Source organism: Oncorhynchus masou, chromosome 10 (assembly GCF_036934945.1).
Source record: "Oncorhynchus masou masou isolate Uvic2021 chromosome 10, UVic_Omas_1.1, whole genome shotgun sequence".
NCBI classification, from domain to species: domain Eukaryota; kingdom Metazoa; phylum Chordata; class Actinopteri; order Salmoniformes; family Salmonidae; genus Oncorhynchus; species Oncorhynchus masou.
Window position 1 is genome coordinate 6,120,577 of NC_088221.1, and position 21,703 is coordinate 6,142,279.

Consider the following 21,703-nt stretch of genomic DNA (forward strand, 5'->3'; position numbering starts at 1 on the left):
TGTGTCTCGTTTATTGCATTGCCAATCTATCAGTGTGAGAGAGATTAGAACATCATTTGACAGAACTGAAAAAAAATCCAAACAACTCTCAAGTGGGTCATGTTCTGACACTAATGTGCGCATATCAACACTATAATGTTACATTTGAATGTTCAACATGCATAATACTGTATATGTGACTCGTTTCAGGAAACTAGGCATATGTCACACGTCACTACTTTACAGAACATCTAGAACATGTGAACTGTCATCTGCCTTAATACAAAACTTGTATGCCATCTGTAAATAGGAATACAATAGTTAAATCATGAGCCTAGTTGGTTTAGCAACAGAAAAATAGCATCCTTCCCGCAAGTCATGATTGGCTGAGATAATGAGTGGGCTGGACATGCCGAGAGATGAGTTCAGAACGGTCTGCCATGTAGCACGCTTCTGTCTATTTGAGTTGGTCAGTACGTGTAGGTAATCCTGTCTAAGAGTAATATATATATATATATATATATATATATATATATATATATATATATATATATATATATATATATATATATATATATTGCGTAGTAGAACTGCATAAGTGTTGCTCTCCACTTTCTGTTGGATCGAATTTTGTAATCAGTGGAATTTAAGTATGACAGCTAAGGAGATGAAGAAAACACCTCCGGATTACATCTTCAAACTAAGGGCAACCATGGCATCTATGACAGAGGGAGAAGCAGCCATCCATGTATAACGGGTAGGAAAGTCCAGCTAGCAACATTTTAAGACATTACACGTTTCTAATTTTGTTAGAAAGTAATTTTCGTTTCAAATTAAAGTGTACTGTTTGCTAGCTAGCAGTACACTTTAAAGTTTTACCAAAAAGTTCCAATTAGGTTTCATGTGACCATATGACATTCTCCCAATCTTCTTCTGGATCATCCAAATTCTCTCTGGCAAACTTCAGACGGCCCAGGACATGTACTGGCTTAAGCAGGGGGACACGTATGGCACTGCAGGATTTGAGTCCCTGGCGGCGTAGTGTGTTACTGATGGTAGGCTTTGTTACTTTGGTCCCAGCTCTCTGCAGGTCAATCACTAGGTCCCCCCGTGTGTTTCTGGGACTTTTGCTCGCCATTCTTGTGATCATTTTTACCCCACGGGGTGAGATCTTGCGTGGAGCCCCAGATCGAGGGAGATTATCATTGGTCTTGTATGTCTTCCATTTCCTAATAATTGCTCTCACAGTTGATTTCTTCAAACCAATCTGGTTACCTATTGCAGATTCAGTCTTCCCAGCCTGGGGCAGGTCTACAATTTTGTTTCTGGTGTTCTTTGAGAGCTCTTTGGTCTTGGCCATAGTGGAGTTTGGAGTGTTTGAGGTTGTGGACAGGTGTCTTTTGTACTGATAACAAGTTCAAACTGGTGCCATTAATACAGGTAACAAGTGGAGGACAGAAGAGCCTCTTAAAGAAGAAGTTACAGGTCTGTGATAGCCAGAAATCTTGCTTGTTTGTAGGTGACCAAATGCTTATTTTCCACCATAATTTGCAAATAAATTCATAAAAAATCATACAATGTGATTTTCTGGATTTTTTTTCTAATTTTGTCTGTCATACTTGAAGTGTACCTATGATGAAAATTACAGGCCTCTCTCATCTTTTTAAGTGTGAAAACTTGCACAATTGGTGGCTGAAATACTTTTTTGCCCCACTGTACATATCTTAATAAAATACTCCACTATGCAAGTAACCATTTCAATAGAATATTAATGATGTCACTTTGACAACTGTTGATAGATGTGGCTGGTAAATTCATTATTCTGCGCTCTTGCACAACAAAAGAGAAATCGGAAATCGGATTAGATAGCCAGAGCGCAGAATAACGGACACATCTACGAATGCTCAACATCCATTGAATATGGCCGGTGCCCGTAAATGTTGGCAAAAAAACGTAAATTGATGCCAGCAGCACAGTTGCAGTCAACAATGTTCTGGATAACATAAAAACAACCAAACCAGCTCTGCTAGGGCAGAGGAAAATAGTCAGAGTGAGCTATTCTCTTAGAAAGCTAGCCAACGTTAGCCAGTTAGATTGGGTGCTTGACTGCTGTTGTTAGGACAGAACGTGCGGATCAACCCTTAACGAGATGGGTGGGGCTAAAGCTTAAGAGGGTGTAAACAATGCTGAATGGGTGTAGACAAAGAAGAACTCTCAGTAGGTCTACCAAAACATTCAAAGGCCATTTTCTCAAAAGTGAGGTGACACGTTTATCAACTTTCAATGCGGAATTACTTTCCTGTTGTTCCTCAACTGAAGTGTAGGATGTACCATTTTCTAGCTCTGGGTCTCTACTTTCATCCAATGTGAAATACACCATTTCAAATTTTGCTACATAAGACCAAATTGAGCCGGTCTGTCACATATGACCGAATTAAGCAGACATATGACCCTAAACAGGACTCGGGATTTGTTGCTGCAAGTGAGGGCCCCACTCAAATCACCAGAGGGAGTTGTGGGTTCATGACTGTTGAACAGAAAACAATAAATCATCATTCGCACTGCCCTACAAGATGTTAGTCAGGACAAAGTGAGAATGACAGCTCGAGGGGCCACAGATGGACGGGCAGGCCTGCGCTTGCAGGTCGACACAGGAACCCCCCTAACTCTCTCTGCCAGTTCTCAATGGTAAAAAGTCTGGTGGGGAGTGGGCTGGCAACTGGAGGTTTGCTGGCATCGAGGTCCTAGTCATAATTTCCTGCGCTTGTGCAAGGCACCACTTAACCCCTACACGTCTGCAGGGGTGTTGCACTTTGGCTGACACGTGGGGGTGTCTCAGGGTTTTTGGGATAAAACAAAAAGACAAAGATCTGTGTCTTGTGACAATAGTCCCTCAGTCTGCGATCATAACGTTCCATCTGGAGGGAAAGTTTGCCTCCTCTCCACCTTCTTAATGCCCTTACCTCATTCTCCTATGATACGGTCATCTGATCTTTCGATGTGCCTTGCCAATTCTACGACACGAGTCCTCATTTTCCTGGAACTGTGTGCTCCTACAGCATTCTGAGTTTCCCAAACACAAGCCCCCTCATTGTGGAACAGTTCACCTATTATGCCGACCAGATCTAGTTTCACCCACAGGCATGGCCATAAACAATATCAAGGGAGACTCAGTTGATATCTTAGGCACACATCTGACAGTTCATGGCAATGTGTGCTGCTGAGTGACAAGCATCCACAGTGTGGTTCTTTCCATAGTCCCTAAAATAACCTATGTTGCTCAGCATACTGACATAAGCTGGGAGATGTTGACGTGCCTATTAAACAATGTAGAATCAATCACTCGTCAAAAACAATGGCAAAGGGTCTTGCAACACAACGAGAAACGGAAGTCAATTGAATTACCGGCTTTATAATTTATGATTGTAAGGCTTTCCCCTTCAAACCTAAAGCCAAAGGAATGCCTTTGCTGATGTTGGTGAATGCACCCGTATTGTGTCGTCTAAAAGGCAGTGAGTCATTTGAAATGATGAAAACAAATTGGTATGTGTGCAGGGGTTGGGCGATATGGCCCAAATATCATATCACGATATGTTTCACATTTTTGACAGTCTTTGGTGGTCTTTTGTGTTTTTTAATAATACAAGTTTTACATATGCTCTCTGAGTTGTGCATGACCCTAGAGTGGCAACACATACATTCTATGTGATTTTAAATTGGGATTTCTCAATTCAGGTTGTTTTATTCTGTTCAAAGAAACTTCAAAACTAAAGTTTATATAATTTGAGCCAATTTACACACTGCCAAATAGGGCTGCGCGATATGGGTAAAGAAATCTAGGCCTTATTTTTAACAAAATATTGCAATTGCGATATAGATCAAAACTAGCCTAGGCAGCTGATAGTGGCCTCTAGATCTGCACTAAGGTTGATGTGCATTCCCGGTAATACAGTCGTGTCCCTTGTGGACTGGCTCGTATATTAAGTATCCTCCATTCAGGCTTAAAGGGCATCATTTTCCTCTTTAACTAGCTTTAACACAATTTTCCACGTCCATTTTGGTATTTTCACACCACTTAGGACGTTGCACACCCTTGGCTGAATGCGGTGTGCAACATCCTAAGTTGTCTGAAAATCCAAAAATGGTGGTGGAAAATCTGCTGGCTCGCCAATACAATTAATTAATTATGTGCATTAATTAATTAATTAATGAGGAAAATTATCCCCTGAATGGAGGACGCTTTATGTATGAGCCGGTCCACGGGCGACATAAGTGTATTACCGGGAATGCACATCAATAGTGCAGATCTAGCAGCCACTATCGGCTGCCTAGGCTAGGTCAAAACACTTAGGTGAACTGTTGCAATCATGGAAATATAATGATTATTCAGAATGGAATAGTGGGCACTTTGAATACAGTGTTGTTTGACATGACACCAAATTAAAAAGCCAAGGAGGCATTCATAGAATTAGGAATATGAATTCTAGTAGGATCTCTATGGAGGCTTTATTGTCACAGGGTAGGACCCAAAGTGTTGGTCAGTGTTTCTCAGGGGAGTCGGATCCTATCATCTTTGGCTACATTAAATGTTGTATCTTACTTCATGTCACTAAGCAGCGTCTATTCCTCTCTGATTTAGAAGATGCTGTTGAAAAAACATGCTGATTTAAGTTTACACCAGCACAGGTATTAGGCTGTATTAGCTAGCTACGTTTATCTGACTCAGTACATGTATTAGCTAGCTAGTCAGCTAGCTAGTTAGCTAGCCAGCGAGCTAGCTAGCGATTAGTGACTAATGATTTATTTTAACCACAATTTGCTAAGAAAAGACAATTAGCTGTTTGTAGACGGTAACATATTGCACGCAAACTAAGTGTAATTATATAACACTTGCAATTTTATATTCAGAAGCAAAGTAGAAAGCAGCATCGTTGTCATCAACATATTGTTGCATCTGCTGCAATGACCATGCAAACTGAAGAGTGAACGGCAAACAATCTTGTGGCCGAGCAACAACAAACGCACTCCTTGAGTGACAAAACCAAATAGGAGGTAAAGAAAAAAACGAAACCGGTCCATGCATCAATACCGGTATACTGTCCAGCCCTATAATATTAGCATTTTAACTAGGATCTCCATTCAACACCCAGAAAAGCTTTTGTCATCCTATGACAGTTTAACAAGACTTGATATATGCCAATCAGGCAGAAAAAAAGTGCAGCTTCTGAAAGGGTCCTGTTGGCATTGGTTCCTAAATTGTTGGGGAATAAGAGATTTGAAAATCTAGGGTTGAAATAAAATACGTAGACAATTACCATTCCAAAGGGATTTGTTTTTTGTACAGATATTTTTTTCTCATATTTCTCATATATAGTGGCACGAATGACAATTTAAAAAAAAAACATAATAATGTAACCTTTATTTAACCAGGGGAAACCCACCGAGACCAGAGTCTCATTTACAAGGGTGCTCTGGAAAAAACGAAACAACATTTACAATTAAAACAAATCACATTCAAAAGCAACAGATAAAAACACAAATCTATCAAAGCAAGTGCAGTTCTCCTTCACCACATTCCTAATTAAAGTCCCGAACTGACCCTTCGAGACCAGAGAGTCAAGCCTCAATGTGGCCTGCAGGTCATTCAAAGCTCTAGGGGCACAATAACTAAAAACAATCTTCCCGGACTCGTGGAACCTCGAGAACCAGCCAGTCTTGAAAGCAAATCTGATGGTGGCTGGATTTCCAATTAAGAAGTGGTGAGGTAGTATGGGAGTGTCTGGAGAACTGCTTTATATACAAATATCAGCCAATGTTGGGCACTTCTGGTAGTCAGAGACTCCCAGCCAACAGAACTACTGTATATGAATGAAAATTGTCTCCTATGATAAAAAATGCAGGGCTGAGTAATAGACTGAATCTAAAGGTTTTAAAACAGAAGCTGCTGCGTGCATGTAGATTATATCACCATAGTCAAGTCCTGGGAGGAGCGATGCTTTAACAATCTTCCTCCTGTTTTCAAAAGCAAGGCAGGATTTATTTGTATAAAGGAAACCAATCTTAATTACCAATCTTTCTCAGTTATTCAATGTGTGTATTAAAAGACCATTTTCATCAATCCAAATACCTAAATACTAATGAGGGATTGGCTTAATTTAGGCTCCCTTGAAGTGCCGCTACGCAGATCTTTAGGTTAAATTTGAAAAGACCTGGAGAACAACAAACTTGGTTTAATCAACATTTAACATCTGTAAGCAATCTGTAAGCAATACTTGAATTGAATCAAAGCTGAATATCGTTAATGGCCTGCTGCACTGAGGGGGCATCCGGATGGCCCCAGTTATTATTCAGGGACAAGCTAACATTATTAATGTAATCAACAGTAAAGGGCTTAATTCTGAGCCTTGTGGCACTCCTTTGGTTATGTTAAGAAAATTAGACTGAACTCCATCAGCAGATATACAGGACTTCTATCGTGCAGGTAATTTTTTAACCAGCAGTAGACCGCTCGGTCTAGACCAATTACGGGTAGCCTCTGTTGCAGGACTGTATGATCAACCGTATTGAATGCTTTCGACAGATCTATATAAAAGGGCATCGCAGTGTGGTTTCCTGTGTAGTTCATTAACTATGTAATTTATTACTTGAGAAGCAGCCGAGATAGTGCTGTGTCCTGTTGAGCATTCAGAATACAATTTCTATTTTAAAAGGACCACACCTGAGAATTTACCAAGAGTTCTACATTTTTTGCTAAACGTGAATGTTTTGAGATTGGCCGCTAATTATTATGATTGCAGGGATCACTACCTTTGTGGAGTGAGAGAACAAAGGAATAATACCCAAGATAATGGATAGATAAAAAAATATGTGTCAAGGGCTCCACAATCAGAGGTGCAGCAAGCCGTAGAAGACACGGGTCAAGCATGTCTGCCCCAGTGGACTTTTTTAACAACAATAACTAAATGAGCGTCAAGAACTTTCTTAGTAGTGACTTGCTGAAGAGAGAACAGTTGTTCAACATTTACAATAGCAGGCATGTCTGTGATTGAACAGGGGTGCATCAGAGATGCATGTGTCATGAACAGTCTTTTCAGAGTTGCCCCTTTCAAATAAATGGCCTGCTGCTATAAAATGTTGTTTCAACTTGTTGGTAATTTGAGTTTTGTCTATTATATTATTGGAGTTAAACAGAACCTCATTGAGTAAAGAGATGTGACTGCTTCTTTTAAGAAATTTAGAATATCAGATGTGTCTGGTTTGATCTGGTTTGGCTAGTACCTCACTGTGCAAAAATGTCTAGAAGGATTTTGAAATCTGATATCTAAACATGACACTAGCGTTTGGGACTTCTGTGTTATCAAGTTTCTTATTTAAATAACACACAGACAGGCAAGGAAACTTCCAACTTATTTTTCCATTCATTTTCCCCATTGGAAACAAGTGAGAGTTCAATGGTGCATATGGAGGATGCATTCAAGGTAAAGTCATATTCAAATGTGGGTGGAAAAGAAATGCATTGCACTCTGATGACCACCAGGTTGTACCCTTTCCACGCATCCAACATTTTTGCACTTTTGGTGACGAGGCCTAAATTGCATTCTCTTTGAATATGACCATAGCGCATAACTTATGGCCTGTGTGTGTGTGGGATTTGCCAGCAGTAAGATTTGAGCACGATTTCCAAAAAGCCAAGTGCTGCCGGAGTGGGTACCACTTAAGCTCTGCAGACTCGGTACCGGGCCCTAATCGTATCACCTCAGAAAATGACGAGATGGGAATGCTATGCATTGAAAACTGTTTAATCAAGAGGTACTCTGCATGGTCATACTCCAGCTGAAAATGACTTCTGTATCTCTACTATACTAAGGACCATTTAATTGGCCTTCCCATTGTAACAGAAACCAGGGAGCTAGGAGCTTCTGTTAGTGAACGATTGAGAACATTGTGCCCATAATTGGAACCCTCAGAGTGCAGCTTAGAAAAGTTTTTCCATGGCGAACACCTACGTGAGATCTCTGCCAGCTTTAAGCCTTCCTGTCATGGGATACAATATTAAACTCCCTGCATGGAACCACTGCATTGTGGATAATCAGTGTCAGACACAGTATAGTATGAACCCCTGGGAATAGAAACCGCAAAGCCACAAAAACACAAACACATACCCTAATATATACATGATCCCACTGCCAGAGTTTGTCTGGCAGTGGGGAAGACATACGGACCACCGTAGCAGTTAGAGACGTTGGGATTAACTATTTAAATTCAGTAAATTCCAGAAATGTTAAATTAAAGTTAAACTACATGGGCAATTGTGATTTTTGGGGTATTACACCAATTGATTCTTTAAGAACATAACTATATAAATGCCTCATGAGCCTAGTTCAACTGTCGTACCCCACTATAACCAAACATATAAGCTTGTTTTACTCGTTTGTTTGTAATCAATGCATTGTAAACAAACACTGTAGAGCCTCAAAACATTGTTCAAACTATAATTTTGATATCATAGCTGTATAGTCCTTGCATACATAGTCAATGAATTTAAGAGTGATTACATTTTTCCATCCCGCAGAGGCGGGGTGGCTACTTTGTTATTGTTTGAACAGCAGACTGCCCTTTTACGAAGCAATGTCTCCTTTTTATATAGTTTATTTATTCAGACGAGACCAAAATAAACAAACAAGATACATACACATGCACAAACATATACAGCCTAACATCAACATGACTTTCCTATCTCTATTCCCACCCACCCTATCCCATCCAGATGACAACCCCCTGTGAACCCACATTTCATAGGCCTGTAGCCTATGAAATGGCCAATAGGCCTACTGAATGATGTAAGTGCATACAAAGCAACACAAAACAAAAAGAAAACAATGCATTGGAGAGGTGCCAACAAATATTACAGGTCATTCTTCTTTTCCATTTTTACATGGTCATGCTGTATATAGGCCAATGTATACACAATTCAGGGAGACAATTTCATTCATCATCAGGTCATAATCTGGTATGGTACACATTGAAGGGAGAATATCATTAATGATATAGAAATGTGGGGGCATCTAAGAGCATGGATAACTAGGTACTAGCTCCACCTGCTGACCACTGCAGGAATGGACCCCATACTAGGTCAGTCAATGCCCTTACCCAATGTCTCCTTCTTTTCAAAGAGGACTTTCTTGGACATTTCTCCAATATGCCACGTTAAAACAAATCAAATGTAAATGCAATTGACCCCAACAACCCTGAAATCTGTAAAAGCTTATCTTTCAAAGGAAAGCAAGTGACCATGACAAAACCCTAGACATTACTAACATGGCTAATGAGTTAAACCATTTGATTTCATGCCACTGAGGTGCTCCCAGTTGTTGAAGTGGTTGAACTACCCATTATCTGATCCACTCATGCACAAGGGCAACAGCAGTGCAATGTTCCCATTGGCAGTGACCCTCCCACACATCTCTCCATATAGAAAGTGTGTAAACTGCCTCATTGTACTCTGCTGTGCAGGGCCCTGATGAAGTCAACATGACAACCCCCTGTGAACCCACTGAACACCCGCCCAAATTCCAGCTCAGAATTATGAAGGGAAGCGATGAGAGACTCTTCCATAAGCGGCCCATCACCATTCAAATGATAAGTGGGGGCATGAGGGGGTACAGATAGGGATAAAGAAAGTGCCCTCTCCCACACACGATGTCCACAGGAACTGTAGATAGTGGGAAGTGTCTGAAATAGTAGCCATGACGAAGCACACACACACAACACCATGAAAGTATTTACCAGCGAGGGAAGTATTTGGTGGAAGAGTGTTGGGGGTTGGGAAAATACCCATATTGAGTTACCCTGGGCTAATAAACAACGAAACAGACCGATTTTGGCTTTAGGGTTGGTCTTTACAGGTTGTGACACATTAGCTCGGCTATTCAACTGTGACCTGCAGTCTAATGAAAGCTGAAGCCGTCAACCTGTTAACATTTCAATACTGAGCTGCACCACTGCAGTTCACTTCAGAAAATCAAGCAATTTTGCTATCGCAACAGGTACCACATGAGTAGTGTAATATACAGTATGACCACAAATGTTTACAAAAGTAAATCACACATTTGTGCATGTTTTAGGGCAATTATGTTAATGTGGCATACTCAGCATCTCAGTGATCACCCAAAAACGAAGTAATATGAGAGCCATTTGTTAACCCAAAACCCATTTGTTTTGCACAGGCTGATGGACTTCAACCAAGGGACCATGATGTGGGTGAGTGCAACCAGATGGTCTGTCAGCGGGATTTTTTTTGTTTTGGTCTTGACCTAGATGATAGGCTGTAATGGATAAATAGAGGTGTACCTCAAGGCAGCTCTAATAGGCAATACCAAGCACAGATGCCTCAGCCTCAGTGCTGAACAACTGCTCTTGGATATCGGCAATAAAATTCCTGCCCTCAAGGTCTCATTTTATAACATGAGTGCATAGCATGACTTGCCCTGAGGTCATTTACAATGTGACTTATTTAATTTAGCCTGGCACATACTCTGAATGTTTCAGAGAATCACATTGGTGTTTCCTACATTTCTGAGACTTTTCAGATTCACTCTACAGATTCACTTAGTGTCGGACCAGAGACATCTTGTCCACTAAAACCTGTCAGTGGAGCAAGCCGTCTAGAGATAGCAGTGCCGTAAAAAGAGATAGTGCAAAGCCGGATGATATGAATGTGAGCACTGAAACTCCAAATACACCACCCTGATCAGGGTGAAATGGCATCAGTCTCCACCACTATATTTATTTGACAACTTCGTAATCTGGAGCCATTTTCAGTACCTTTAAACAACTACTTATTGTAAACATTTATGGGGTCTTAATAGGGCAAACAAGGTGTCTCTTCTTTTTGAATGACTTATTCATTGAAATGTACTCTATATATACACAAACGTATGTGGACATCCTTTCAAATTAGTGGATTCGGCAATTTCTGCCACAACCGTGCCTGACAAGTGTATAAAATGGAGCAAACAGCCATGCGATCTCCATAGACAAACATTGGCAGTAGAATGGCTGCTCAATGACTTTCAACGTGGCACTGTCATAGGCTGCCACCTTTCCAACAAGTCAGTTTGTCAAATTTCTGACACGCTAGAGCTTCCCCGGTCAACTGAAAGTGCGGTTATGGGAGTGGTGTAAAGCTCGACGCCATTGACTCTGGAGCAGCGGAAACGAGTTCTCTGGAGTGATGAATCACGCTTCACCATCTGGCAGTCCGATGAACAAATCTGGGTTTGATGGACGCTACCTTCCCGAATGCATAGTGCCAAATGTAAAGTCTGGTGGAAGAGGAATAATGGTATGGGGCTGTTTTTCATGGTTCAGTCTAGGCCACTTAGTGAAGGGAAATCTTAATGCTACAGCATACAATGACATTCTAGACTATGCTGTGCTTCCAACTTTGTGGCAACAGTTTGTGGAAGGCCCTTACCTTTTTAAGCATGACAATGCCCCTGTGCACAAATCAATGTCCATACAGAAACGGTTTGTCAAGATCGGAGTGGAAGAACTTGACTGGCCTGCACAGAGCCCTGACCTCAACCCCATCAAACATCTTTGGGATTAATTGGAACGCCGACTGTGAGCCAGGCCTAATCGCCCAACATCAGTGCCCGACCTCACTAATGTGCTTGTGGCTGAATGGAAGCAAGTCCCCGCAGCAATGTTCCAACATCTAGTAGAAAGCCTTCCCAGAAGAGTGGAGGCTGTTACAGCAGCAAAGGGGGACCAACTCCATATTAATGCCCATGATTTTGGAATGAGATTTTCGACAAGAATGTGTCCACATACTTTTGGTCATGTAGTGTACCTACACCACCTCCTCTCCAACATTGTAAGAATATTTTTATGTTTCATGTTTTTCCATTTTAGGAAATGTGTCTGCTGAAGTATTTGAAAAGTTATGTGCAGATTCAGAAAAACGCCTAAAAAAGAAAATGCACTCATTTGACATAGAAGCCATAAGCATATGTGTTTCCACATTACTACCTGGCAAAGAGAAGAAAGTCAATTGGAGCGCAACATGTGGTTAAGAGATTTTGCCACAGCATGCTTAGGCCAAAAGTGAATCCTGAGAGCCCCCTCTCACTGTACCATAACAGCAGGGTGGGATTTAATCATGAGATCGGAGGCTAGAAAGGTCAGTGATGGCTGAGAGCTGACTTAACTGAATATAATGAGCTACCATCCTGGTACACTGATGGCATAGGCAAATTATTGCTCAACCCAACTAGCAGAAGAAAAATGTTGCATGTGCACCCAGTGGCATCCAAAACAAGTTTGTTGCTGAAAGCAATTTTCCCACTTTTATATGCAGACTGAACAGGGTTTATGTTGGACAGGGAAAGGATTTTTGTTTTCTACCAGCAGCATTTATCTTTCCCCCATCATGCTCAAGGCCATTGAAATAGCTGCAACTGGTGTCTATATGACTCCAAGTTGAAACAGTCACCAAGCTAAAATAAGATCAACTGTCATGCAAGTATAGTCACACACAAAGGTGGGCTTGTTGAATGTATCACACCAAACCACACAAATAAAATAATCACTTCCCTTGTGCTCAATGTAATACGACAGCTCATTTGACCATGTAGAGAGCAGAATGCACAAACTTTGACAAGCAATTCATACAACCAAAATGAAATCATTTTCATTTCAAAGTTACCATGTACTCCTTGTAATGTGTATTGCAATGGTTTATTCTATGAATACACGTGACAGCTTGTTGATATAAAGATGGCATGCCAAAAGATTATGTATAGAATGTACACTACATGCCGGGGTGACCTTCACTCCTTTAAGTGCACATGAAAGAAATAAAATGTCTCTACAAATACTCCATTTAAGTCTGGGAGGGACAAATCATATAACACGGAATCCAACTGTGACCTTTAGCCCCTTACTCTGGTTTTATTACATCATCTCAAACTCTATATGCATAAACTTCCAACTTCAGCTTCATCAAGTCTCTCTCCCTCAAAAGTAGACTACTTATCCTGCACCTAACTTACATTATGCTAAAGTCTATAGCTATCCAGAAGAAAATGTATATATTTTACTTCTGGGGAATGTGTGTGCGTTCATGTGTGTATGTGACACATTCTTATACATTTTAGTTAGTCACTTGCCAACCGGACGACTTGGACATACATTGACATGCGACCGGTTTGGGTTGTGAGGAAAACACTAGTGCCATGCTTGTTTAGTCTTTGCACACACCATTGTTGTTGCCGAAGGGTTGAGTTGCAAACAGAAATACACTGGTTAGTCCCCTGAACCTTCATATAATACACTTAAAATACACTGTGTCAGGATTAGCCCAAAAAACACGAGATAAATGTCCAAGGACTACTGGGTGACAAAAAAAGACAAACAGGGGGTGGGATTGGGGATGGTTGAAAATGGATTTCCAAAAAGGGAATACATTTTAACCAGGGATTACCTTTCTGGTTACTAACTGACAAGCACTGATACCCATTGTCCTCATCAGGCAAAGAGTGGCACTCCATAGGGAGGCTGCCCTCATCGAGGACTGTCCAGCAGCTGTCCTGCAGGACCTCGCAGAAGCTGCGGCAAGGCAAAGGCGGTGGCAGTCCCCGGGGGCACCTGGGCAACAGCAGCAGGCAGAAAAACCACTCCAGGCTATGGTGGCAGTGCGACCTCAAGAGCCACGCCCAAGAGCCCAAAACAGCCCGGACCTCCTTCACACTGCTGTGATTGAAATAGTTGGGCAACACAAAGCTGTCGCCACCCATGGATTTGCAGAAAGGCAAATGGAAATCTATTGGCCAGCAACGTGGGGATTCCGGGGCCGGCGTCTCACTAGTAGCTAAGAGAGAGTGGTTGCTGTCAAAAGGGGTTAGAAAATCACCTGAGACAGTGTATTCATCAGAATACTCTGTCGAGTTAAAATTATTGGCGTTCCAACTAGAGCTACTGTTAATTACTCTGTTGCTACTTCTGTTACTGGGAGTTGTCTCAAGAGAGACATTAACACTTGGGACGGGCTTGGGACTGTCTAAGGGGAAAACCGTAGCAGTCCACTCAGCTGTTCTGTTGTGCGCATCCAAAACACTTTCTGCTAGGTCCACCTTGACAATACCCAGCATCTCATTCTCTTTCCCTGCAAGCACATTGACATTCTCTGCTAAACCGATGAGGTCTGTGGGTAAAACTGTTCCCTCCTGGCTATCCCAAATAGAGGCTCCTGTTTCAGATCCAGATTCAATGCTAGATCCAGATTGAGACCCAAACCCAATTCCAGACACAGGTCTAATTTGAGACCCATGTCTGATTTCAGACTCTGAGTCAAATTCAGAACTAGATTCAGATTCAAATCCAGACCGAGATCCGGATTCAGAGCCAGACCCAAATCCCGACCAGGATCCAAATCCAGACCCACTCCCAACCCCTGACCACTCCCAGAGACCAGATCCCACACCCTGTACTGTGGACATGTCATTACCAGGTTTGCTTCCCCTTGACGTGGGCCGACCGGCACCCTTTTCCATTGGGCGCTCATTCCTGGCTTTTGACCTCAAAGTGGTCAGCTTGGGGGCCTCCGTGGCCTTTGCATTCTGGTTCCAAGTTTGCGCAAACTTATGTATCCCGCTTTCTATGTCAATGATATCTGCCCCCATTTCCTCAATGTTCTCTGGCGTTGGTGATTCATTGCTAGTCACTGGGTTCTCAGATCCCTCATTGTCAAGCGATGGGGCCTCAGTGGTGCCATCTGTACTGCCCCAGGAAAACCACAACGCCTCACAACGGCCCACCAATACTACCACCAAAAGGGAGATACTCAGCTGGAATCCAATCTTGCAATCCATCCCGCTGCTGCCCAAATTTTACTCCACCAGCAGTGTTGATAAAGTTCCCAGAGTGAACTGTGACATGCCCACTGCCACTGATTCACTCCACATGCTCCATTCTCCTCCAGCACACTGCAGACCACCAGCCAGAGGGGGAAAAGTGAAGAGAAGTGCCTTAATTCGAAGGCGGGGATAAGGAGGTCTCATCCTTATTGGTTGCCCTTGTAACTTTTCCCTCCCACAGCTCCTCCTCCTCCTACCCACATTTTGTCCCAGCAGTGAAAAGGGTCTCTTTAGAAAGGATACCTTTAGAGAAAAAAGCTGGTTGACTTTCAATGTAAATGTTGGTGCTTTTCAATGTTTTACAGAAAAGGGCCATTTGTTCCCCCTGAGTTAACCTCTTTGTACAAACATGAAAAGTAGAAAATCCACCAGCCTATCTTAAAAAACTAAAGTATGTGAAAATTGTAGGCGCATGATGGAAGGGCATAGAGAATGTGCAGGGTTTTATGGTCTTGCTTGTTTACCTTTGTCATTTCATCTGAAGTCTAGAGGGTTATAAACGTAAACTGTAAATGCATTATATACTCCACCATTTCTGTGAAAGATAAACATATGTGGTGAACATTCACTTATTAATTTCACCAGACAAATTATAAAATAGCCTATTAGCTATCTGTCATATGACAGCGGTAATGCAAAGATCAATTTTGGTTAGGAAGAAACACTGTCAAAATTGTATATTATGATCCAGAGAATAGTCTAATAATACAATTTCTTAAAGAGCGACTGACCCTAAAAAAACAACTAATCCCTTTGAAAATGGGCTATGTGCCATTGTTAATGTTGTACTGACTTTTTGGTCAGTGTGGTGTGGTATCTGTGTGTGTAACCTTTAACTAGGCAAGTCAATAAAGAACAAATTAATATTTACAATGACGGCCTACCTCGGCCAAACCCGGACGACACTGAGCCAATTGTGCGATACCCTATGGGACTCCCAATCATGGCCGGATGTGATACAGCCTGGATTCAAAACAGGGACTGTAGTGACACCTCTTGCACTGAGATGCAGTGCCTTAGACCTCTGTGTCCGTGTGTGTGCGTGTGTGTTGTGTAATTATTTGCAGACACATCCAGCGATTTAACTAATCTGGTATATTGTTCTCATGCGTTTCTCCCCAGTGGCCACATGGGGTTCGCAATTAAGAGCAGAAAGGATGGTTTGGGACTGTATGAATGATCACTTGTAGTTGAAACACAGGCTAATGGACTCATAATATAATTTTCCCTCACTGGAGAGGATATTGGCACAACACTGTCAAAATGAAATGTCCATTGTTGCCGATTGTTTGCCAGTTTCTAAGGAAATGAACAAGTCACTCCAAACTAAGTTGACCACAACCACAAGCACAAGAGATAGAGGAGGTGCTGACAACTTTAGAATAAAGCAGTTTATTGATTTATTTACATTTGCAGTCCAAGTGATAACTCTTTCATTGTGGTCACAACGTCATAAAAATCCACAACACCAATCTCCTTTAGAACTCTCTTTGATTATTATAGTTTAGGACAGGGTTCCCCAACTGGCAGCCCACGGGTCCTTTTATTTGTCACCCCGAGTCTTCTATAAATAAATCAAAAATAAATGTTTTATTTTTGGACACAATAGACTGTAATAATACCAGGAAATCAGATCCAAGTGATCTTAATTTAACCTCTTGGATATAGGGGGCGCTATTTTCATTTTTGGATGAAAAATGTTCCAGTTTTAAACAAGATATTTTGTCATGAAAAGATGCTCAACTATGCATATAATTGACAGCTTTGTAAAGAAAACACTCTGACGTTTCCAAAACTGCAAAGATATTGTCTGTGAGTGCCACAGAACTGATGTTACATGCGAAACCCAGATAAAAATCCAATCAGGAAGCGCTGCATTTTTTGAAACCGCCTCATGCCAATGACTCCTTATATGGCTGTGAAGGAGCTTGGAGTGAGCATACGTTTTCCACGTTTTCCCCAAGGTATCTACAGCATTGTGACGTCTTTTTAGGCATTTCCATTGGAGAATGGCTGTAAGGGACCATATAGGGCGAGTGGTTGCATGGTGTCTCCCGGAAAAATCGTGCGTAAAATACTGAGGTAGCCATTTTTCCAATCGTTTCTTATGAGAAACCAAATGCCTCGACGGATATATTATCGAATACATATGTTAAAAACACCTTGAGGATGGATCCTGAACAACGTTTGCCGTGTTTCTGTCGATATTATGGAGCAAATTTTGAAAAAAGTTTGCCGTTATAGTTGAAGTATTTTTCGGTCGATTTCTCAGCCAAGCAGGATGAACAAACGGGACATTTTTTGCCTACAAAAATATTATTTTGGGAAATAAGGAACATTTGCTATCTAACTGGGAATCTCCTAAGTGAAAGCATCTGAGTTCTTCAAAGGTAAATGATTTAATTTGGTTGCTTTTCTTATTTTCGTGAAAATGTTGCCTGCTGCCAGCAGAGCCTAGCATAGCATTATGCCATGATAAACTTACACAAATGCTTGTCTAGCATTGGCTGTAACGCATATTTTGAAAATCTGAGATGACAGTGTTGTTAACAAAAGACTAAGCTTGTGTTTGAATATATTTATTTAATTTCATTTGCGATTTTCATGAATAGAAAAAGTTGTGTTATGATAATGCATTATAGTTGAAGTATTTTTCAGTCGATTTCTCAGCCAAAACTGATGAACAAAACGGGACCTTTTTCGCCGACAAAAATATTTTTGGAAAAAAGGAACATTTGCTATCTAACTGGGAGTCTCCTGAATGAAAGCATCTGAAGTTCTTCAAAGGTAAATTATTTAATTTGGTTGCTTTTCTTATTTGCGTGAAAATGTTGCCTGCTGCCAGCAGAGCCTAGCATAGCAATATGCCATGATAAACTTACACAAATGCTTGTCTAGCGTTGGCTGTAACGCATATTTTGAAAATCTGAGATGACAGTGTTGTTAACAAAAGGCTAAGCTTGTGTTTGAATATATTTATTTCATTTGCGATTTTCATGAATAGGAAAAGTTGCGTTATGGTAATGCACTTGAGGCTATGATTACGCTCCCGGATACGGGTTTGCTAGTCGCAAGAAGTTGAAATCTGTCCCTAGTCTTCCCACTCATAATAGAGACACATGATCGTATACAAATGTAAGCAAGGTTTGAAATGATTATGTCTTAGTCAAATATTACATCTGTGTGGGCTTCTTGAGGTCAATTTGCAGTCTAAAAATGATTTGTAATTATGTTTACAATTTAGTCATTTAGCAGACGCTTTTTACCAGAGCGACTTACATGAGAAATTAAGGTCAAGTGGCTTGCGCAAAGAGCACATCTACAGATTTTTCACCTAGTCAGCTCTGCGATTCAAACCAGTGACATTTTGGTTACTGGCCCAACACTCTTAACTGCTAGGCTAACTGCCGACCCTGCTTTTTCCGGCCCCCAGACCATCCACTGAAAAATAAATACGGCCTGCGGCTGAATCTAGTTGATGATCCCTGGTTGAGGATGAAGGACTTGATGTGTTGTCCTATGCAGTCACATAAGCAATGTGCATTCCCACCAGCGTGATCACAGCGCTAGCGTCCTATGCTAAATTAATGAGTAAACTCCTCAAAATAGAAAATGGGCTGTATTAGATTGACAAACTATATATAGGCTCCATGTACAGAGTACATTAGATTATTTAGTGTTCCTTGAGCAAAAACAAAAGGAGTTCTGTTCTAAGGCCTACTTCTCTCTGAACATCTCTCTGAGCATGCTGAACATGCTGTTCCATTTCATCAGGCACTGATTGTCAAAGTGAATCAAGTCGATCCTGGCTCGCTTTGCAGTGAAGAGCAGTCCGACACGGCTAAGAATTTCACAGAGGCAGGCAGGCCCTTGTTCATTTTGAGGGACAGCTTCTTTATGTATGGAAAGGAATGAAGCAAGTCCATCTTGTCTGACACACAGGCATGGTACCCATCCAACTCCCCTGTACCTTGTGACCTTTTTGGCATCAGTGATGAGAAGAAATCATCTTCATATGATGAATGCTGCTCTGTCTCGTCCTCTGTCATTGTGCCAAGATTATGTTTTGTGTAGACCAAACCTGTTTAGTTGTAAATACACAACATACAAATATGGAATATTTCAGCAAATAAATTCTGCTTTATGTGGCAACTTAGTTCATCATATCACGGACAATACAATAGCCCAGACAGACTTTCCATACAGATACTGGGACTGTAGTGAGTTCATCACGTTCTCAGACCTAACAAGTTGTCTAATGTTGCGATGAGTCCATGCCTAGCTGTACCTATTGTGTAGACACACAATTATATATATATACAGTGCCTTGCGAAAGTATTCGGCCCCCTTGAACTTTGCGACCTTTTGCCACATTTCAGGCTTCAAACATAAAGATATAAAACTGTATTTTTTTGTGAAGAATCAACAACAAATGGGACACAATCATGAAGTGGAACGACATTTATTGCATATTTCAAACTTTTTTAACAAATCAAAAACTGAAAAATTGGGCGTGCAAAATTATTCAGCCCCCTTAAGTTAATACTTTGTAGCGCCACCTTTTGCTGCGATTACAGCTGTAAGTCGCTTGGGGTATGTCTCTATCAGTTTTGCACATCGAGAGACTGAAATATTTTCCAATTCCTCCTTGCAAAACAGCTCGAACTCAGTGAGGTTGGATGGAGAGTATTTGTGAACAGCAGTTTTCAGTTCTTCCCATAGATTCTCGATTGGATTCAGGTCTGGACATTGACTTGGCCATTCTAACACCTGGATATGTTTATTTTTGAACCATTCCATTGTAGATTTTGCTTTATGTTTTGGATCATTGTCTTGTTGGAAGACAAATCTCCGTCCCAGTCTCAGGTCTTTTGCAGACTCCATCAGGTTTTCTTCCAGAATGGTCCTGTATTTGGCTCCGTCCATCTTCCCATCAATTTTAACCATCTTCCCTGTCCCTGCTGAAGAAAAGCATGCCCAAACCATGATGCTGCCACCACCATGTTTGACAGTGGAGATGGTGTGTTCAGGGTGATGATCTGTGTTGCTTTTACGCCAAACATAACGTTTTGCATTGTTGCCAAAAAGTTCAATTTTGGTTTCATCTGACCAGAGCACCTTCTTCCACATGTTTGGTGTGTCTCCCAGGTGGCTTGTGGCAAACTTTAAACAACACTTTTTATGGATATCTTTAAGAAATGGCTTTCTTCTTGCCACTCTTCCATAAAGGCCAGATTTGTGCAATATACGACTGATTGTTGTCCTATGGACAGAGTCTCTGCAGTTCATCCAGAGTGATCATGGGCCTCTTGGCTGCATCTCTGATCAGTCTTCTCCTTGTATGAGCTGAAAGTTTAGAGGGACAGCCAGGTCTTGGTAGATTTGCAGTGGTCTGATACTCCTTCCATTTCAATATCATCGCTTGCACAGTGCTCCTTGGGATGTTTAAAGCTTGGGAAATCTTTTTGTATCCAAATCCGGCTTTAAACTTCTTCACAACAGTATCTCGGACCTGCCTGGTGTGTTCCTTGTTCTTCATGATGCTCTCTGCGCTTTTAACGGACCTCTGAGACTATCACAGTGCAGGTGCATTTATACGGAGACTTGATTACACACAGGTGGATTGTATTTATCATCATTAGTCATTTAGGTCAACATTGGATCATTCAGAGATCCTCACTGAACTTCTGGAGAGAGTTTGCTGCACTGAACGTAAAGGGGCTGAATAATTTTGCACGCCAAATTTTTCAGTTTTTGATTTGTTAAAAAAGTTTAAAATATCCAATAAATGTCGTTCCACTTCATGATTGTGTCCCACTTGTTGTTGATTCTTCACAAAAAAATACAGTTTTATATCTTTATGTTTGAAGCCTGAAATGTGGCAAAAGGTCGCAAAGTTCAAGGGGGCCGAATACTTTCGCAAGGCACTGTATATGCACAGTTGGACTAACTGAGTCTCTGGCTTTTAGATTAACGTTATCCTAATTTACAAAGACAATTTACAGTACATAGCAAAAAAAATCCTAGGTCTCTCTAAATACTGTGTCATGAATATTAGATAGCTATCTCTACTAGCGAGCTAGTTATCTTACCTTTAAAATATTTCCTGAAGTTCGAGGCAGAGTTTGTGTAGGCTGCCACCTCTGCCATCCTGGGTAATCAAAGCTTGCATTGCATCACCTCTCTTGTGCTTGAAGAACTGGTCACAGTCTCCTCCGTCTCCATTGTTTTCACACACACCGCTTTGATATAAAAACATTCCTCTCTTTCATGACACGTCTCGAACTAAACTAAGTTATTTTTGCATTTTATAAAATCTCTATTCACTTTGTGCGCACAGCTTGATATGATTGGCCTATATTGGTGTGATGCGTGACATTTTGTTTGATTGGTCACTGACTAAACAACGATTACCTTTTTTTGGAGGGGCTCAATAGCAAACTTTCCTTGCCCTCATGATCTACTATTACTATTACTATAGCCTACAAAATATTGTACTCTGTAACGGATGGTTTTAATGAGGTAGAGGTACAATACTTCAGTCAAAACATACTTAAGTAAAAGTTAAATGATCGTCTTTGAAAAATGCTAAAATTGCATGGAAAAGCTACTCAATTACAGTAACAAGAGTATTTGTAATTAGTTCCATCCCTGACAACCAGACACAACCTGACCCTCTTCTGCTCCATCTCCTGTGGGTGTGTCCCTCACTCCCTTCCGTCACTGCATCAGATGCCAAAGCCGTCTGTCTCCCACAGTCCCCAAAGAGAGAAACATACTGCATGGATGCAATCAACTGGAGAATT

The 21,703-nt window shown here is 41.2% G+C and overlaps 1 protein-coding gene across 3 annotated transcripts in view; it reads right to left on the minus strand.

The window, feature by feature from the left end:
* LOC135547079 (collagen alpha-1(XVIII) chain-like) overlaps window positions 1-21,703 on the minus strand; it is a 182,611-nt gene that overhangs the window by 79,614 nt on the left and 81,294 nt on the right. For 2 of the 3 annotated variants that reach the window (XM_064975732.1, XM_064975730.1), the window contains exon 1: window positions 14,489-14,954. The exons of the other annotated variant lie outside the window; for it this stretch is intronic. In XM_064975732.1, coding sequence (XP_064831804.1) covers window positions 14,489-14,852 — 364 coding nt within the window. In that variant the 5' untranslated portion in view covers window positions 14,853-14,954. Of the gene's footprint in view, window positions 1-14,488; window positions 14,955-21,703 lie in introns of those variants that run through there. 3 annotated transcript variants of the gene reach the window in all.